Below are 20319 nucleotides of genomic sequence, written 5' to 3' on the forward strand. Positions count from 1 at the left end.
AATGAGATGGAGAAACAAATCACCAACTTCACATGGAAAAGGAAGAGGCCCTGGATAAGTAAAGCATTACTGAAGAAGAAGAACAAAGTGGGAGGCCTCACACTACCTGATTTTAGAACCTATTATACTGCCACGGTAGTCAAGACAGCCTGGTACTAGGTCTCACACTACCTGATTTTAGAACCTATTATACTGCCACGGTAGTCAAAACAACCTAGTACCGGTACAACAAAAGATACATAGACCAATGGAACAGAATTGAGAACCCAGATGTAAACTCATTCACCTATGAGCAGCTGATATTTGACAAAGGCCCAAAGTCCGTTAACTGGGGAAAAGACAGTCTCTTTAACAAACGGTGCTGGCATAACTGGATACCCATCTGCAAAGAAATGAAACAAGACTCACACCTCACACCATGCACAAAACTAACTCAACATGGATCAAAGACCTAAATATAAAATCTAAAACAATAAAGATTATGGAAGAAAAAATAGGGACAACGCTAGGAGCCCTGATACATGGCATAAACAGAATACAAACCATAGGTAACAATGCACAAACACCAGAAGAGAAACTAGATAACTGGGAGCCCCTAAAAATCACTTATGCTCATCAAAAGATAACCTACGGACTGGGAAAAAATTTTTGCTACGACAAATCCGATCAGCGTTTAATCTCTAAAATCTACAAGATACTGCAAAACCTCAACAACAAAAAGACAACCCAATTAAAAAATGGGCAAAGGATATGAAAAGGCACCTCACCAAAGAAGACATTCAGGAGGCTAACAAACACACGAGGAAATGCTCACGATCATTAGCCATTAGAGAAATGCAAATCAAAACTACAATAAGATACCATCTCACCCCAACAAGGCTAGCATTCATCCAAAAAACAGAAAATAATAATAAATGTTGGAGAGGTTCTGGAGAGACTGAACACTTATACACTGTTGGTGGGAATGTAAAATGGTACAAACACTTTGGAAATTGACTTGGCACTTCCTTAAAAAGCTAGAAATAGAAGTACCATATGATCCAGCAATCCCACTCCCTGGAATATATCCTAGAGAAGTAAGAGCCATCACATGAATAGATATATGTACACCCATGTTCATTGTAGCACTGTTCACAATAGCAAAAAGATGGAAACAACCTAGGTGCCCATCAACGGACTAATGGATAAATAAATTATGGTATATTCATACAATGGAATACTACACAATGATAAAAGAACAACAATGAATCCGTGTAACATAACATAGAGGAATCTGGAAGGCATTATGCTGAGTGAATTTAGTCAGTCGCAAAATGACAAATATTGTATAAGACCAGTATTATAAGAACTCAAGAAAAGGTTTATACACAGAAGAAAACATTCTTTGATGGTTATGAGGGTGGGGAGGGAGGGAGAGGGGTATTCACTAACTAGATAGTAGACAAGAATTATCTTAGGCGAAGGGAAGGACAGCACAAACTACAGGTGGAATCAGCATAACTGGACTAAACCAAAAGCTAAGAAGTTTCCTGAATACGACCAAACACTTCAAGGGACAGAGTAGCAGGGGTGGGGGTCTGGGGACCATGGTTTCAGAGGACATCTAGGTCAATTTGTATAACAAAGTTTATTAAGAAAATGTTCTGCATCCCACTTCGGTGAGAGGCTTCTGGGGTCTTAAAAGATGCCGAGCAGCTATCTAAGATGCATCAATTAGTCCCAACCCACCTGGAGTAAAGGAGAATGAAGAACACCAAAGACACAAGGAAAGTATTAGCCCAAGAGACAGAAAGGGCTACATAAACCAGAGACTTCATCAGCCTGAGACCAGAAGAACTAGATGGTGCCCAGTTACCACCAATGACCACCCTGACAGGGAACATAACAGAAAGTCCCTGTTGGAGCAGAAGAAAAGTGAGGTGCAAAACTCAAATTCCAGTAAAAAGACTGGAGTTAATGATTTGACTGAGACTGAAGGGACCCTGGAAGACAGGGTTCCTGGACTTTCTGTTGGCCTAGATCTTAAACCATTCCCCAGGCCAACTCTTCAAAGATTAGAGTAGACTATGGGATATAAAGTGATCCTCGTGAAGAGAGTGCTTCTTAGCTCAAGTAGATATATGAGACTAAGTGGGCAGCTGGTGTCCGGAGGCAAGATGAGAAGGCAGAGAGGGTCAGGAGCTGGTTGAATGGACATGGGAAATCCGGGGTAGAAAGGAGGAGTGTGCTGTCACAGTACAGGGAGAGCAACTAGGTTCACATAGCAATATGTGTATAAATTTTTGTAGGGGAAACTGACTTGAACTGTAAACTTTCCCTTAAAGCACAATTTAAAAAAAAAAGAAAGAAAGCAAAAAGACAACCGACAGCCCTGACGGCACATCAGAATCACCGTGGGGGGAAAAGAAAACAACTAAACTCGTATCTTTTCAAGTGCACAGGGAACATTTTTACCAAAGTTGTTTATGTGCAGACCCATACAAAAGGTTAAGAATAGCAAGGCAATCTTGAATACTAAGTTGGAAGACTTATACTACCACATATCCAGACCTATTTAAAAACTACAGTAATTAAAGACTTGTGGTATTTGAGCAAAGACAGAAAAAACAGACCAATGGAATAGAATAGCGTGTTCAGAAACAGACCCACACATACATGGCCTCTGGTTATGACAAGAACAACACTGCAGTGCAGAGGAGAAAGCTTGGTCTTTTCCATAAATAGTGCTAGGTTAGTTGGATAACCCTATTTTTTAAATGCATGCTGACCCCTATCTTACACAGTACACAATAATCAATTCTAATTACAGACCAAAAGATGAAAGGTTAAATAATACATCTTTTAGGGAAAAACATATGAAAACAAATTAGTGCCCTTCGCATGGGCAAAGATTTGTTAAAAAGGATACATAAAGTACTAACCACAAAAGGAAAAACAATGATAGATTATATTCAAATTAAGAACTTTGGTTCATCAAATTACACCATCAGGAAAGTGAACAGACAACCTACAGAGTGTAAGAAGATATTTGTAACTACAAAGAAATGCAACAACATTGTAAGCAAAAGACACAACCCAAAGAACAATGGGTAAGAGACTTGAGCAGACATTTGACAAAAGAGGATATAAAAATAGCCAATAGACATAAGATGTTCAACTTCATGAATCCACAGGGAAAATCAAATTATAAGTACAGTGTAATACCACTACATACCTACAAAATGACTGAAATAAAAAAGAAAATATCAAGTGTTGGCCAAAATGTGGAGTAACTGGAACTCTCATATGCCACTGGTAGAAGTCTAAATTGGTACAGCCACCACTTTGGAAGCTGAAAGTATCAACTGAAGCTGAGCATACGCATACCCTATGATCCAAAAAATTCCACACCTAGGTATATATCACATAGAAATATTTTGGTATACATGTGTTCACCAAAACATGTAGCAGAATGTTTATAACAGCACTATTCATAATAGCCCAAAATCGGAAACTACCCAAATGCCCAACAAAAAACAGAATGAATAAACAAATCATAGTATACTCACACAATGAAGTCTATACAACAATAAAAATGAATGATCAACAACTATTCACAACATGGATGAATGTCAAGTGTAATGCTAAGTAAAAGAAGATTGATATAAAAGAGCACACATACTGAAAGATTCAATTACATAAAGCTCAAAAAAGGCAAAACTCACCACTGCTGTTAAGATTACCCTTGTGGATGGGTTTCTTGATCTTGTAGTACTGGACCACACAGGTATGTTTGAATTGTGAAAATTTATCAAGCTGCATACTTATGATACATGAACTTTTCTCTACGTCAATATAAAGTTTTAAAAAAATAATACATGGCTACACAGAGAGCATGTACCTAGCCCACTGGGCCTTCCCAGGGAGGTAACCAGTCCTGTATTCTCCAAGTACCTCTTTACCCTAGAGACAGACTCCAGCATCTGATTAGGTGAGTGATAGGCAAAGGGCAGACATGGCACCCTCATAAAACACAGTCCTCCATTTTCCATTCAGAGCAATTATAAGGCGGCAGTCAAAACTGTATTTTCTTTTAGGTACCTCTAGGAGCCCTGGTGGCACAATGGTTAAGCACTTGGCTGCTAAACAAAAGGTCAGCTGTTTGAATCCACCAGCTGCTCCTTGGAAACCCTATGGGGCAGTTCTACTCTGTCCTATAGGGTCGCTATGAGTACTACATTTTCTGTTCAGAGCAATTATAAGGCAGCGCTAAAAATAGAATTCTCTTTTAGGTACCTCTTAGTGACCAGAATGCAGGGATGTAAAAAAGACAGTTGGAAGCAGGGCTGGAAACCTGTTCTGAGGTTAACTGGGATAAAGAACCCTTTGGACCTATTTGCTTAGTGCCCCAAAGCTAGTCTAGATAGATTCTAGAACCATGCCTCATCATAATATCTGCAGTGCTCAGGTTATAGATAATTTTTGTGGGAGAAAGATGTTTTAGTACCTCCTTAGGGATGAAGACTAAGTTGTAACCCACAAAGTACTCAAGGGTATACAAGGCACTTTTCTTAAACTGTTATCAACTGTATGAGGTACAAATTAACAACAGTATTTCAATATAACTGAAATGCTTTTGTTTTGCTAAGGCAGGTCTGGCTGTAGTTCAACAACTGGATGAGTAAAGCCTTTAATCCTATAGATTAATAAAGGGTGACCTTTCATGTTGGCAAGCTTTCCACCATTTTATCTTTAGAGGTGAATATCATTTACTTTATATGATCCAGATTTTCTCTAAGGGTTAGGACAGTGTCTACAGAGTGCAGGAATTCTTATATTAGAGACTTCAACGAACACAGAATTGCTGGCCTGTCAAAAGAAAAAAAAAAAAAGCTGTTAAGGAAAATAGCAGGAAAGACAGAGAACATTCAGGAATGTAGTAAAAACAGAACAGAATCCCTTTGGGAATGGCACTAACAATGGGGAAAAGCAGTAGTAATTAGGACTTGGCAAATTCCAGAGTGATTATGGCTCCCACTCAGGTAATCACCAGAAAGGTCACATGATAGTCTCTCTGTCTTGTGTGGGCTGAAAGCTGTCACAAGCAATTTCTAGGACGAGTTCTGGAATGCCACTGGGAGTGGTTATGGGCAGGAGAGGCAGCGCTGACCTCTGCTTCTGGGCTTACACCCTTTGCTCAAGGTTTTGTTAGGCTGGTGTCCCTGCCTCATTCTCACCTAGACCTCATTTCTCATCCCTACTTCTCTTCTGAAATTGTATAGGTCTCAATGTTCATGATGATGTTACTGAATGGAATAAGCCCTCACAGAAAATCTAAATCGTAACTTCAAACCACAAAGACCAACATTTTGCTTCAATAAGTCCAAATGCCCTTGTTCCAGCACCCACACTATCCAGACATCTTCAAGAAAAGAGAAAAAATACTCCTGCTAGTCCTTCCTGAGGCTCAGCATATATGAAGGAGTCTGAAGCAGGCTGCCAACATAGTGTGCCTACCAAGTGATGTATCCCCCATGTATTTTCATGTAAACGAATAGGGGAGTGCTAGCATAAAAACAAGCCAAATTATTGTAAATTCAGCAGCATGTTTTCAAGACGTGGCAACTTGTCTAAAGTAAGTTTGAGTCTTTGATGAAAAATGTGATGTGGGTGACCAAGAAGGCACACAGATATAGAATCAAGCACAGCAGCTGTAAAATCAAAATGGAATAGACTAAGATAATGATTTTTCATAGGCTAAGATACATCATGTCCCAGCCTGTCCTTCTCAGTCCCCTACATGATAGATGTTCTGATAATGTCAGCTGATTCAATATTGAAATACTGTGCAAAGCACATTTAGATTAATTACAGAAAAAAAACATGCTGTTCTGCTCCGTAGTGAAATGACTACTGAGCCACTAAATAACAGCTAGGGGTCGAAAAGGATGTGAACCACAAAAAGATGCCTCAATCTGGGATCTAACTTTCTCTTTTCATAGCTCAACCAAGTGCTAGACTGCATGAGGGCTACAAATGAGATTATTTAGATTGATTCTACTTAAAAGATGTTAGTTTGGATAAAATCAAGCCATTAGTTATGATGGCAACCCAAATAAGCCAGTTTAACACCCCTTATCTTATGAAGACATTGAAGATTTTTACCAACTTCTGCAGTTTGAAATCGATCAAACATGCAATTAAGATGCATTGATAATTACTGGTGATTGGAATGCGAAAGTTGGAAACAAAGAAGAAGAATCAGTAGTTGGAAAATATGGCCTTGGTGATAGAAACGACACCGGAGATCATGTGATAGAATTTTGCAAGACCGACGACTTATTCATTGCAAATACATTTTTTCAACAACATAAACAGCAAGTATACACATGGACCTGGCCGGATGGCATAAACAGGAATCAAATCAACTACATCTGTGGAAAGACAATGGAAACACTCAATATCATCAGTCAGAACAAGGCCAGGGGACGACTGTGGAACAGACCATCAATTGCTCAAATGCAAGTTCAAGTTGAAGCTGAAGAAAATTAAAACAAGCCCACGAGAACCAAAGTACAAACTTGAGTATATGCCACCCGAATTTAGAGACCATCTCAAGAATAGTTTTGACACAGTGAACACAGTGAACACCAATGACTGAAGACCAGACGAGTTGTGGGATGACATCAAGGACATCATACATGAAGAAAGCAAAAAGTCATTAAAAAGACAAGAAAGAAAGAAAAGACCAAAATGGATATCAGAAGAGACTCTAAAACTTGCTCTTAAATGTAGAGTAGCTACAGTGAATGGAAGAAATGATGAAGAGAAAGAGCTGAACAGAAGATATCAAAAGACACCTTGAGAAGATGAAGTGAAGTATTATAATAACATGCGCAAAGACCTGAGTTAGAAAATCGAAAGGGAAGAACACACTCAGCATTTCTAAAATTGAAAGAAATGAAGAAAAAATTGAAGCCTTAAGTTGCAATACTGAAGGATTCTGTGGACAAAATATTGAATGATACAGGAAGCATCAAAAGAAGGTGGAAGGAAGAACACAGCATCAGGATTGCAGAAGACTCATTAACAACCTGTAATATGTAGATGACACAACCTTGCTTGCTGAAAGTGAAGAGGACTTGAAGCACTTACTGATGAAGATGAAAGACCACAGCCTTCAGTATGGATTACACCTGAACATAAGAAAACAAAGATCCTCATAACTGGACCAATAAACAACATCATGATAAATGGAGAAAAGATTGAAGTTGACAAGGACTTCTTTTTGCTTGGATCCACGATCAATGTCCATGGAAGAAGCAGTCAAGAAATCAAATGACGTATTGCATTGGGCAAATCTGCTGCAAAAGGCCTCTTTAACACAAAGATGTCATCTTGAAGACTAAGGTATGCCTGACCCAAGCCATGGTATTTTCAATTGCCTCATATGCATGAAGTTGGTACAATGAGATTGTACCCACCCCTAGATGATGACTAAGGAAGACTGAAGAAGAATTGATGCCTCTGAATTATGGTGTTGGCAAAGAATACTGAATGCCAGAATACTGAATACCATGGACTGCCAGAAGAACACACAAATCTGTCTTGGAAGAAGTTCAACCAGAATGCTCCTTAAAAGCGAGGATGGAGAGACTTCTTCTTATGTACTTGGGACATGTTATCAGGAGGGACCAGTCCCTGCAGAAGGACATCATGCTTGATAAAGTAGAGAGTCAGAGAAAAAGAAGACCCTCAACACAGTGGCTGCAACAATGGGCTGAAACATATCTACTATTGTGAAGATGGCGCAGGACCAAGGAACATTTCGTTCTGTTATACGTGGGGCGTCTATGAGTCAGAACCAACTTGACAGCACCTAACAACAACATCCCCACTAAACTGAGAGCACAAAAGCCCAAGTGTAAAATAGTGAACCTACCAGACTTAGAGTTGCCAGGCCAGAACAGTGTGGAGAAGACCCACGTGGGGCCGTGCAAGGGCTGCTGACTCGGCCATCACACAGGCAGTTACCACTGCTTGGAGCGGGGAAATAAAAGTGAAATTGTCTGTGTTTGAAATGAGACAGTGGAATCAATTTGCTCCTGTTTGGTCATGTAATGTGCTGAGGTTATTACAAGCCGTCAGTGCTGAGATGGGAGCAAGGACGCCAGAGGCGAGGCCAAGCTGAGGTCAGAACCAGGAAGACCATGGGCAGGGTGTCAGGCCCAAGAAGTTAAAGCACCTCCGTGGCCTAAAGGCACAGTCCTTGCAAACAGATTCAGTAATCCAGATCCATAAGAAAGGAAATGAGGACCACTTTTGCCAATTTATGCCATTGGTTGACTGCATGAGGGCTACAAGCAAAAAGAATAATCTTCGCAGCCAAGCGGAGGTACTGTTCCTAGCTCTACGTCCTGGGAGCTTTGCTCAAATTGAATCTTTTTCCCTATTGAAATAGGAAATCCATGACAGAGAGGCAGAGCCCTAACCACACTGGGTTCTGATTTTTGGTTATACCCCGTGGTGGGTGAGGGTTGCTGACAGAAAGGGAAGAGGAGGGACAGTTGCTATACGCCTGGCGAAAACACTGAAGGGCCGCGGTACTTTCTGGGCCCAGGAAACTATTGAAGCCAAAAGGACATGTGAAAAATCATTACATTTGGAATAACACTTAAATTGTGGAAGGTTATTTTCTCTACCCTGTACATATAAAAAGGGAGGAGAGGCTTTTTCTCTGGGGATTTTGGGAATCCCATCTTCACCCCATCACCCAAAGAAACAAGCTCATTGTACCGACTTCAGAAAAAGACATCACCAGCCTTGTCTGGGAGTAATCCATGGGAAATCGAAGACAGTAGTATAATTAAGTTCATGAAAGGCCAGTTCTTATGACCATATTTCATACGGTCATAATGCCTTCTCATCCATTTGACTAAATGACTTCAATTCATAATCTATTCAGAGTGAAAAAAAATAATGAATTCTTCTGAAATATCCAATTAGTTCAATAAAAAGAGAAAGATAATCTTTCAATAAAGAAATTCAACCAAATGGCTAAAGCTGACACTGAAAAACCAACTTCAGAGTAATTATGCATTTCTTTTGAGTTCTTACTCTAACTAAAGTTGATGATATGCCACCATTAGAAATCGCCTTCTGATGCTTAATTGCATGCGCATTCCTATTTTAGCAGATATTTATGTGAATGTTTACTCGGTACTGCCTTTGGGTGTGGATATATTTCAAGTCCACCCATCCCACTAAAGAAGATCTGCTCTTGATGCTTCTTGACTCACCCCTCATCTTCCTTCAAGCCCTTCTTCCCCAATACTGTCACCAATAATGTTCTCCATGCAAAATCCCATTACTTCTCTTTTTTCCTTATCCTTTTGGGACTCATTAACACATTGAATTATGATCACTGCCTCCTCTCCCAACTCAGCTCTTCCCTATCTTCTGCAAAACTATCATCTGCTATTTCAACTTTGGTGTTTCCCAGGATTCCACCCTTCCGCCATTCTGCATTGTCATCTTGGGTAACTAATTTGATAGGAAGCTTTCAAAAGCATTTGTACACTGATGACTCCCCTGACTCTCAGCCCTGGCATTTCTCCTAAGCTCTGCACAAGTGGGTGCACTGAATCTGACCAGCTATCAACACAGTCCAAGCTTAGGTCGTTGTCTTGCCATTCCCTACTACCAAGCTGCTTTTCTCCTGCAGCCTCAGAGGAGGGCCGATCACCAAGGCAAGACAGCTCTTTCCTGTTCAAGCTACTCACACCATGGCTCACTCATCTATTGCTGGTCTCCCTGCTTACAATGTCTTACCCCTCTGTCAATATCACTGTTGTGTTTCTAAAAATCAGTCAGATCAACCACTGTTCACTGCAACACTATTCACAATAGCCAAAAGGTGGACACAACCCAAGTGTTCATCAACAGATGAATGGCTAAATAAATGCGATCTACACCTACCATCAACTATAATTCAGCCATCAAGAGAAATGAAGTTCTGATACATGCTAAAATGTGGATGAACCTTGAAAACACTATGAAATTAGTCAGACACAAAAGGACAAATATTGTATGATCCTACTTAAATGAAATATCTAGACTTGGCAAAGGCATAGAGACAACAGTTTATTCGTGGTTACCATGGGTGGGGGCAGAGGGGAAACGGGAGTTGCTTAATGGGCATTGAGTTTCTGTGAAGGGTGATTGAAAAACTTGGAAACAGTAGTGATGGTTGCACATGGTGAATGTAATTAATGTCACTGAATTGTACACATAAAAATAGTTGAAATGGCAAATGTTTTGTTATGTATATTTCACCACAATGAAAAGTCAATAGTACCTAAGATCAGATTGTTCCACTACCTCAGTGAAAAACCTCAGGTGGCTTCCCACACCACACAGAATGAGTAGAAGCTCCTTGTCATGCTAGTCAAGACCCAAGGCCCCACCCAATCTTTCCAGCTTCGTCCCCTTGCCATCCTTCAGTATACCCTGCTGTAGGGAACAGCTCCGCGATGGTGCCTGATGACTCTGCACGTATCCACCTAGGCCACGTAGGCAAGGCCTGCATCCCAGTTCTCCGAGTTTTGGCAGAATGCCCTGCGATCCTCCTGGATCCTCTCGGAACCACAGGCACAAGGCCATACTCACCTCCCTATCCTTCCTGGGAGGCTGCCCTAACACAGTTTCTCACCACCTCCAGGTTCTGATGAGACACAGGCTCTAGCCCACCCCCTAGTACATCTGCAGGCTACAAACTGCAGGGCAGTAGGGCATAGACTCAGCAACGGCATTTTCCTTCGTCCGTGCTGCAGCATCTGGCCCCTTTTGTTTTGGTGTCACCTGTACAAGATCCACCTTGCCAACTCTGCCTTCTGCTGTCTGTGCAAGTAATAAACTGTCTGAATCTAAAAGAGCTTGTCATTTCTTTACCGACAGAATCTGTCACCCTTCGCCTTGCCTGTGCTTGACAGCTGGACTCTAACCTCAGTCGAATACCCACTACCCCTCTAACCCCCATGTGATTCTATAACTGAACTTTAAAATCAGTGTGCATTTCAAAAAATTAATATAGGGTGATATGAAAGAAAATTAAGCTTGGGAATCTGGTCAAGAGCAAATAAGGAGAGGAAGAATAAGATGGAGCCATACATCAGATCGGTACTGCATATGTATAAAATCAGAGGTGCATCAAATCCTTTTGGAATAAGGCAAACCCATACAATTATTGAAAACCCCATAGAGCACAGTTCTACTTTGACACACATGACATCCCTGTATGTTTTGGGTATTTTTTTTAAATAAAGACTTACTATTTGTGGCAGAAAATTAGAAGCTATTAATGAATGGTTCATCCCAAGAGCAAACCTCTAACGCACAGATGATTAAAAATAACTTTAGAGAAAGGTAAATAAAGTCAAGCCAAGTCTTATTAACATTAAACACCCATCCTTTAAGTGAAAGACATTATGAGATAGGCAATTATAAGGGCTTCATAAAATAATGTTCTCTAAAATGAAAAACACTGCAGGAAGACCCTGAACTATCGACAAAGCAAGGCTTTAAAATAAGGCCCAAAGATTGCATTATGATTGCTTCCACTGCCTCAGGAGCCAGCTAATGGCTCTGGTTCTCATAACAAGCCTTTCTAAACCTGCCCTGTCCTGGCAGGTTGGCCTTTCCAGCCCCAAGCAACGGCACTGTTAGTCATCTGAGAACCTTGTTCACCCACAGATGAAAACCCCCTGGGTTAGATCTTTCTCTTTTTAGCCAACTACCTTGTCACCCCTAACTCACAGCGACCCCATGCACAACAAAATGAAACGCTGCCCAGTCCTGCACCATCCCCATGATCGGTTGTGGATCAGACCGTTGTGATCCATAGAATTTTCATTGACTGATTTTTGGAAGTAGATTTCCAGGCCTTTCTTCCTAGTTCATCTTAGTCTGGAAGCTCCACTAAAACCTGTTCAGCATCATAGCAACATGCAAGCCTCCAATGACAGACAGGTGGTGGCTGCACATGAGGTGCATTGGCCGGGAAAGGAATCCAGTTCTCCCGCATGGAAGGCGAGAATTCTACCGCTGAACCACCAATGCCTCATAGTCAACTCCCTAGTTAGGTTAAAGCATGCAAGTAAAAGTCTCGCTTGCTATCTCTATTCTTTGAGTGACTTTCAAAGTGTCAGTATAACTTTTGTGTTAGAAGCATAACAGTCTAAAGGTAAAGTATTATGCCTGAAGAACTTCAATCAAAAGTCTTACATATGGTAAAGGGCTTTGTAACCACTAAACTTTGTACAAAAATGCAAGCTATTATTGTGAGTTCTATTTGAACCATGTTATTAACAATAAAGGTGTCTGGAAGATGATTAGTGCAGCGTATCAGCTGTGTACTAACATCTTCCCTTTCTCCCACAGGCAACCCTCCTGCTACAGGGACTGGGACTTTGCTGATAACTCTGGAAGACGTAAACGACAATGCTCCCTTCATCTACCCCACAGTGGCTGAAGTCTGTGATGATGCCAAAAACCTCAGTGTTGTCATTTTAGGAGCATCAGATAAGGATCTTCACCCAAACACAGATCCTTTCAAATTTGAAATCCATAAACAGGCTGTCCCTGATAAAGTCTGGAAGATCTCCAAGATCAACAGTAAGTCTGGTGAAAACACTCTCTCACGATTCTCTGAGCTGTGAATTTAGTTTCTCTTTCCCAAAGTGCTCTTCCTCTCAGACTCTCTGGAACATTTCCACATGGTTTATTTCAACTTATTTACATATTATAAATACAGTTCCTTACCAGCCAGCAAATACAATTTGTGGAAATGTAGAATATTGGTTTCTTATAAATGCAAACACATTTTCTCTTTTGCTTCCTCCCTTATCTTTTCTATTCCAAAATCAACCCCAGCATTCCACTCTTGACTAATCTGTGACCTCTGCATTTCTGCCATCCCAAGGTCCTCAGGCACAAGACCGTGATTCTTTATCCTTCCTCTTCCCTTCTTCTTTTAATGAAACCCTACAAATTCTCTCCTTGTAACTGGCTTGCACAGAATATTGGCCAACTAACCCAGTCTTCGGCCTTTGAAAGCCAAGGGTCCCTGCCTCTGCCCCCTCATCTCTGGACTCAGGGGTGTCCCTCCTGCCTCAGATGACTCGGAAAGTTATTCACATTAACTTTCACCAACACTTTGGTGAAATTTTCCACGGACTGCCTACTTCCATAAAAGAGTAAAGAAAAGAGAAGCAATGATATAAGGATGTTTATAAAGTCTTCAGCCTCTAAACTCCACCTCCCATTTTATCATGCAGACCTCCTCCGATTTGACTTTATCTTCATAATGACCTTGGTGCTCTACTTTGCTATCTCCTTCCATGTGTCCTCCTCCCCTCCACCCCCCAATTATGAAACTTACAAGCAATTTCCCTTTCTACCAGTCTTTCCACATGGGCAGGTGAGATTCAAAATGTGGCCCAACTTTTCCATCTGCCTTGTTAAACCTGAAACACCAATGTATTGAATTATGCAGTATCCCTGTATCTATAAGGCCTCAGCCAATTTCTCCCCCATGGCTGATGTGAGCTAACTGAGTTCATGCTCACATTGCTTTCTAGTAAAGCCACACACACACACACAACTCACAAATTAGTGCATGCTGTCTGCACTAATAAATTTATCCTGCTATTGGCCTACTCAGGGGTCCCACTCTGAGGCGAGGGGGGAATCACCCATTTCATTAAGTTTTGGACATGTATGGTACCACTGTGCATAAAATTTTCTATTAAAAAATCTCCTGTCTATTGTTATGGCCCTATCTCGTATCTTATTTTTATTACTGCCTTTTTCTTGTTATTGATTCTACTTGCCTGTTTGTCTACGTTATTGCTTTATAAAGAATGAGTTCTGTTACACTGATTATTTTTAATTAAAGTGGCCCTTCTCTTGTTTGAGGGGTTAGTGTTTTATTTGCTAGCTCTTATGGCTGTAGCTGATTTGAATAATCATAACCTGTTCTTTCCAACTGGAACCTTCTCATTCAAGAGTTCCTCCTCTACTTGAGGAAGGTCTGAAAAGGTTTTTTTAGTTAATCCTCCATTTCACTGGAGTGATTATCTACATTGGCCGTTTCTGCTGCCATCACCTTCCAATGAGGATAATACTTCATCTGTTTTGTTTTCATATCATCACACTCTTTTTTGCCTGCCTGATTTTATTTAATAGGTAAGATGCCTTCTAAACTCCTTTCCTCATCCTCAATTTTTTTTTTTCTAAATACTTAGCACTGTTCGTGCCCAGGAAGGGCCAGTTTAAAAAAAAGAAAAAGTCCTTGGTCATCTGAGTGATAGCAAAGAAAATAGCCTGAGGCCAAAGAACAGGGCAGGTGGGTGGTCACTTCTGACTGCCACCCAGTGGCCTGGGGGATGAAAGATTCTCATCAGTAGGAATCGACCCCATGACAACAGGTTTGTTGTTGTTTTTTCGTTTTTGTTTTTGTTTTTTTTACGGGATTAGGAAAGTGGAGAGAATTCTTACAGACCCAGTCTCCATGCTGTGGTTATGCCGAGGGTTCCATCCCAAATCTAGGTCTATAGGCGGAAACCTGTTAAAAACCTACCCACCTCTGTGACAACACACGGGAGTTCTGCCCACACATTTAGGGTGGCTGGACTTCTATGATATTTTCTAGATACTGAATGTGATCTTTGTCAAGATGGCTTTTGAGGTATAATAAATATGCAGGGGGGAGTTTTTGGTGCCCAACCATCTTCACAAAAATGAGTCTCTTTGAAATTGATGACCTTAGCACTGAACCACAGAACTCTCTGCAGTGACGGAAATGTGCTACAGCTCTCTGCTGTGATAGAAATGTGCTGACAGCCACCAGTCAAATGTGGCTACTGGGCACTTGAAATGTGTCTAGTGCAACTGAGGAAATGAATTTTTCATTTTAGTTTATGTTAATTTAAGTCTAAGCACTCATATGATTATAAATTAAATTGCAATGCCTGTTTTGTGTGCTTTTAGTTGTCAAAACCTCATTCTTTTCTTTGGGAAATTCTAACCCTCTCTCGGAGTCCCTGGTTGGTACAAACGATTAACACGCTCAGCTGCTAACCAAAAGGTGGCAGTTGGAGTCCACCCAGAGGTGCCTCAGAAGAAAGGCCTGGAGATCTATTTTTGGAAATCAGTCACTGAAAACCCTGTGGGGCACAGTTCTACTCTGACACACATGGGGTCAGCATGAGTCAGAACTGACTCTATGGCAACTCTTTTTTTTTTTTTTAACCCTCTCTCACAAGGCCCTCCATGTCTCCGTAGATACGCACGCCCTGGTAAGCCTTCTTCAAAATCTGAACAAAGCCAACTACAACCTGCCAGTCATGGTGACAGATTCAGGGAAGCCCCCCATGACGAACATCACAGACCTCAGGGTGCAAGTGTGTTCTTGCAAGAACTCCAAAGTGGACTGCAACATGGCAGGGGCCCTGCGCACCAGCGTGACCTCCATCCTGCTCATCTCTCTCTTCAGTTTAGCACGTAAGTTGGTCTAACTCTGGCACCTGTGCCAGTATGAAAGCGTAACTTCACCAGATCCACTGAAGCCATCTTCCCCTCCATATATCTTTCCAAGAAAATTTATCCCAGAGGAATGCTCCTCTCTAGTTTATGTCCGTATGATAGAAAATTTCACATGTATGCATGCTCCAACTAATGTTTAGCAGCATCTTAGCAACCCCCTGCCAGCCAATCTGAGCAATTGTGCAAAGTCTTGGATTGCTGCTCTGCAAAATAATGAGCAGAACTTCCTACAGATATCACTGAACTTGAGCTAATAAAACTGTTTCCAGGTTAGTTAACTGGTCTACCGGGATCCTATTTCTATTCGCATTGTGCAGAATAATCTTTTGCAAGGTTAAAGTAGATACTACACCTCTCTAATACTCATGAAAATTTATAGATGGAGGTTGGGCCTTAGGAAAAAAGATAAATGTATAACACACATTCATTTTTTTACTGACTGGTAGTAATGACTATAATATAATCAAACAGTGTTTTAAGCAAATGAATTATCATGCCAACTAACAGAAATATGAACAGAAAACAAATAAATACACGTATCAAATATTTCCCACATACACGATACTAGTCCAATTTTAACCTTTGCAATTCTTCACATACTATTGCTATTGCAATCCAAAAGCCTTTCTTGGTGTTGATATTTACATTTTGAGAAAGTATCAGTGTAATTGTGAATTAGGAAAATGGGAAGTGACAGTCAGAAAAGAGAACAGAAGTTAGCACATCAGTGGTGATGGTGGTAAGCAAGACCACCAGGAAGTCCCACATTCTCACATGGACATTCACTGTGTATGGAACTCTGTGCTGGGCTGGTGTCCTTTGGGGGGAGGAGGGGGAGAGGACCTTGAGCATCTCACCAGCTCCTCAAACTGCATTTCTGAAAGAGGGCATATCATGTTTCCTTCCAAACCTGCCCCTCGGCCCCATCACCTCTAAGCGTGACTCTTTCCAGACCTTCCAGCTACAAAGCCCAACAGAGTCTAACATCCAACACCTTCCACTTATCCCTGCCCCAGCCTCCAATTTCAGGTCCTCATCTTCACTTTCCTACCTCCACTTCCTAACTCCATCTTGGCATGAGAACTTAAGGAAGAGAAGATGGAAATCAAGGGGCCTTCCCAGGGTGGCTTCAGTCTTCCCTAAAGCAGAAGACAATTACATCTCCAGAGGATGAAGGATGGAGATGGAACTGCAGACTGGGAATAAATTAGGAAAGACTGTAAAGGGGCAAATAAGTGAGCTTTATAAGAGAGGGACACAAAGGTCACCAATGAACAAGGAGCGTCCAGATGAGGTTGGACACCCTGAATTTATAGCAACACATTTTGCTTGTTAGTCTCTTGCTTTGCTGACAGACATCCTAGACCTAGCTTCCTGGAGTCTAAAATAATGTCCTTCATGAACATGTGGCCCTGGTGGCTGGGTGGGGGCTGACTGGTGTGCTAAGTCACCATGGTTAACCTGCTGGAGGTCATCTGTGTATAGCATCAACGGAGGAGGTGGTAGCAGAGTAGGATCCTACTGGCTACACTGTAGGATCACCAGGGGAACTTTCAAACGAGCTCTGCCCAGACCTGGGCCCTACCCAATTGGATGTTATCAACATGTAAAGGCACTGTAAAGGACATCTGTCCAAGCCAAGCTTATCTCAGAGGTTGGCTTGCACAGACGTCTTTTTAATGGTTCAGCAGATGATTCTGACGTGCATCTTGGTGAGTGATTTGAGCGTAGAGGTACCAGCTCTTGGGCATTCTGGCAGCCCCTCTGTTCCGGGTCCACATGCTGAACATGTACTGGCTCCCTCATTCACACTCCAGTAGGAACAAGGAAGAGGAAGGTGAATGTAATAATACAGCTGTGAAGATATTTAATACCAATGATACTAAAACCAAACCCACTGCCATCTACTCGATTCCGACTCATAGCAACCCTATAGGACAGGGTAGGCCTGCCCCAGAGGGTTTCCAAGAGCAGCTGATGGATTCAAACTGCTGACCTTTTGGTTAGCCGCTGAGCTCTTAACCACTGAGCCACGAGGGCTCCCAGATGATACTAGAAAACCTCAAATCCAAGGAGGGGGATGCAAATGTAATGCCAATGTTCCAGAAAAATCTTTAAAAGCTTCCATGATTAAAACACGTATAAAACGGACACTAAAATACACTTCACAAAGAACAGAAACCAACTAGAAGAGCTGGAGACAGAGTGAACTCACTGACATTAAATTTGGGCCTGAGCTTCCTGTCAGTCAAGTTGAAGAAGCAAGTTGCTGACTATATACAGCAGTCTCTATGTGCTAAAAACAAACATGCTAATTTAGGCACAGAGGTCCAAAATGTTGTTGTACTTCAGAACTACTTAAGAAACATTTTTAGAATATAAATTCTCAGGCTCAGTCCCCTACAGATTTTGATCAGTGGGTCTGGAATAGAAGCTGGGGGTGAAGGATGAGGGAGGGAGGGATGGATGGAGGGTGGGTAAAAGGAAACATATATTCCTTCCTTCTTTCCTTTTTCTTTCTTTCCTTCCTTCCTTCTTCAGGAAATAAAATATTACAGGTAAAGGTAAGCTCCCCTATGTTTCCCTCCCCCGTTTCATTCCCGAGATCCTCAGTTCCCAAAGGGGACAGCTATCATGCATTAGTGTGTTCCCAGACCTTGTCTGACACTTTTACTACACGCACATACACATGCACACACACAATGTATAGCTCTATTTTGTATAGTTTGTAAAATTGTATGTAATTCATACTATATAGGGCATAATGCTCTGAAGCCTGCATTTCTTCCTCTCCATGTTACATTTCCAAGAGCCGTCCGTGTTGCTCTAATGCACAGGTCGGCAAGCTTTTCCTGTAAAAGGCCAGATAATTTTTTTTTTCCAGATTTTAGCTGACATTTATTAAGTTCTTACTATATGCTTTGTACAACTCGGAGCACTTTGTATAAAGCACGTATGTATAAATCCATGTTCTTTCCATAAAAATCCAACAAACTAGGTACTATTATTCACTCCACTTTACAAATAAAGAAACCAAAAAGAAAAAAAGGGGGTGGAGGGGGCTAGGTAACGTCATCAAGATCACATAACCTTTTTTTTTAAAAAAAATAATATTTTATAGTGTTGTAGGTGAAACTTTACAAGCAAATTAGGTTTCCATTTAACGATTTTTACACAGATTGTTCCATGCTAGTCAGCATTCTCATTATTTCTATTCTATTTTTTCTGTTTCCATTGATCTAGCTTCCCTTCCCATCTTTGCTTTTGGGTAAGTGTTGACCATTTGGTCTCATATAGATAATTGTTTAAGGGGGTACATTACTCATAGGTAATATTCTTTATTTTATAAGCCCATCTATTATTGGCTAAAAGGTGACCTGTAGAAATAGCTTCAAATCCAAATTCAAAGGTTATCTTACGGCAATAGTCTCGGGATTCCTTTAGTCTCTGTCTCTATCAGTCCAGTAGGTCTGGCCTTTTTTAGGAATTTGAGTTTTGTTCTACATTTTTCTTCCATTCTATTTGGGACCTTCTATTGTGTCCCTGGTCAGAACGGTTGGTAGTGGCAGCCAGGAACCATCTAGTTCTTCTGGTCTTGAAGGCTTGAAGAAGCTGTGGTTCTTGTGGGCTATTAGTCCCATGCACTAGTTTCTTCTCTGAGCCTTTGATTTCCTTCATTCTCTTTCACTCCATATGAGTAGAGACCAATAGTTGTATCTTAGATGGTTGCTTGGTAGCTTTTAAGACCTCAAATGCTAGTCACTGATACAGGACGTAGAACATTAACACTATCTTTGTGAATTATGTTACGCCAGTTGACTAAGTTGTCCCCAAGACTATGGTACCAAGCCTTCTAATCCAGTAAAAATCAATAATCCCACCAGTTGTTCGGCAGATAGTAAATATTTTGAGATTTGTGGGCCACATCTCGTCTCTGTCACTTATTCTCCTGTATTTTTTTGTTGTTGTTTAGTTTCTTATTACCCTTTAAAAATGTTAAAAAGCATTCTTAGCTTGCAGACTACTGTACAAACACAGGCTGTGGACCAGAGTTGGCCCACAGGCTGTAGTCTGCGACCCCTGCTGTAGCTTATTCATTCTAACTGCCAGAGAGTATCCCATCACGTGAATACACCTCTATCAACAGATGCATTAGGAGTATTTACAGTTTTCTGCCAGGACCACGATGACGCAGTGAACACCAGAACCTCTGTTTCCATCTGCTTCTCAGTGAGCCCTGGGTGGAGCTAGGCCAGCATTGCTTGGGGCCACTGCTCTAGGGACACATTTCTCAGAGTGCTAGGGGCAGTTAGTGCACTCACACATCACAGAGTCTGGACACACTAGAGAGCGGTACTTTCTATGTGACTGTAACAAAATAAAATCAGGGTGCATGTGTGTGCATATGCGTGCGGTGTGTGAGTGGGGTGTGTGTGTGTGTGAGTGTGAGCATGTGTGAGTGTAGTGTGTGCATGCACACACAGAAAGAGAATGGAGTGGCCACATCACACACCACCCGCCATAAACCCTGTTACATGACATCAAAGCCTGCGTCTCAATGGCATCCCCCTGAAGAGCCAGCGCACTGCAGTGCGGCTCCCTCGGGAGCTTCTTCTAGGTGGGCAGTGAGTTTAAAAATATCCACCAGTGCCCCTGGCTTCCTGCTTGTCCAAATACAGACCCCGAGGTCCACCTGCCCTATTGAATGAGCAACCCAGGTGACAGGGCCTCTGGGAC

The 20319-nt window shown here is 41.4% G+C and overlaps 1 protein-coding gene across 3 annotated transcripts in view; it reads left to right on the plus strand.

Moving 5' to 3' along the window:
- CDH13 (cadherin 13) overlaps positions 1–20319 on the plus strand; it is a 1198041-nt gene that overhangs the window by 1162155 nt on the left and 15567 nt on the right. For all 3 annotated transcript variants that reach the window (XM_004377722.1, XM_004377723.1, XM_004377721.2), the window contains 2 exons: positions 12418–12651; positions 15322–15540. In XM_004377722.1, coding sequence (XP_004377779.1) covers positions 12418–12651; positions 15322–15540 — 453 coding nt within the window. The remainder of the gene's footprint in view (positions 1–12417; positions 12652–15321; positions 15541–20319) is intronic.

The sequence above is a fragment of the Trichechus manatus genome, unplaced genomic scaffold, assembly GCF_000243295.1.
Source record: "Trichechus manatus latirostris isolate Lorelei unplaced genomic scaffold, TriManLat1.0 scaffold00053, whole genome shotgun sequence".
NCBI classification, from domain to species: domain Eukaryota; kingdom Metazoa; phylum Chordata; class Mammalia; order Sirenia; family Trichechidae; genus Trichechus; species Trichechus manatus.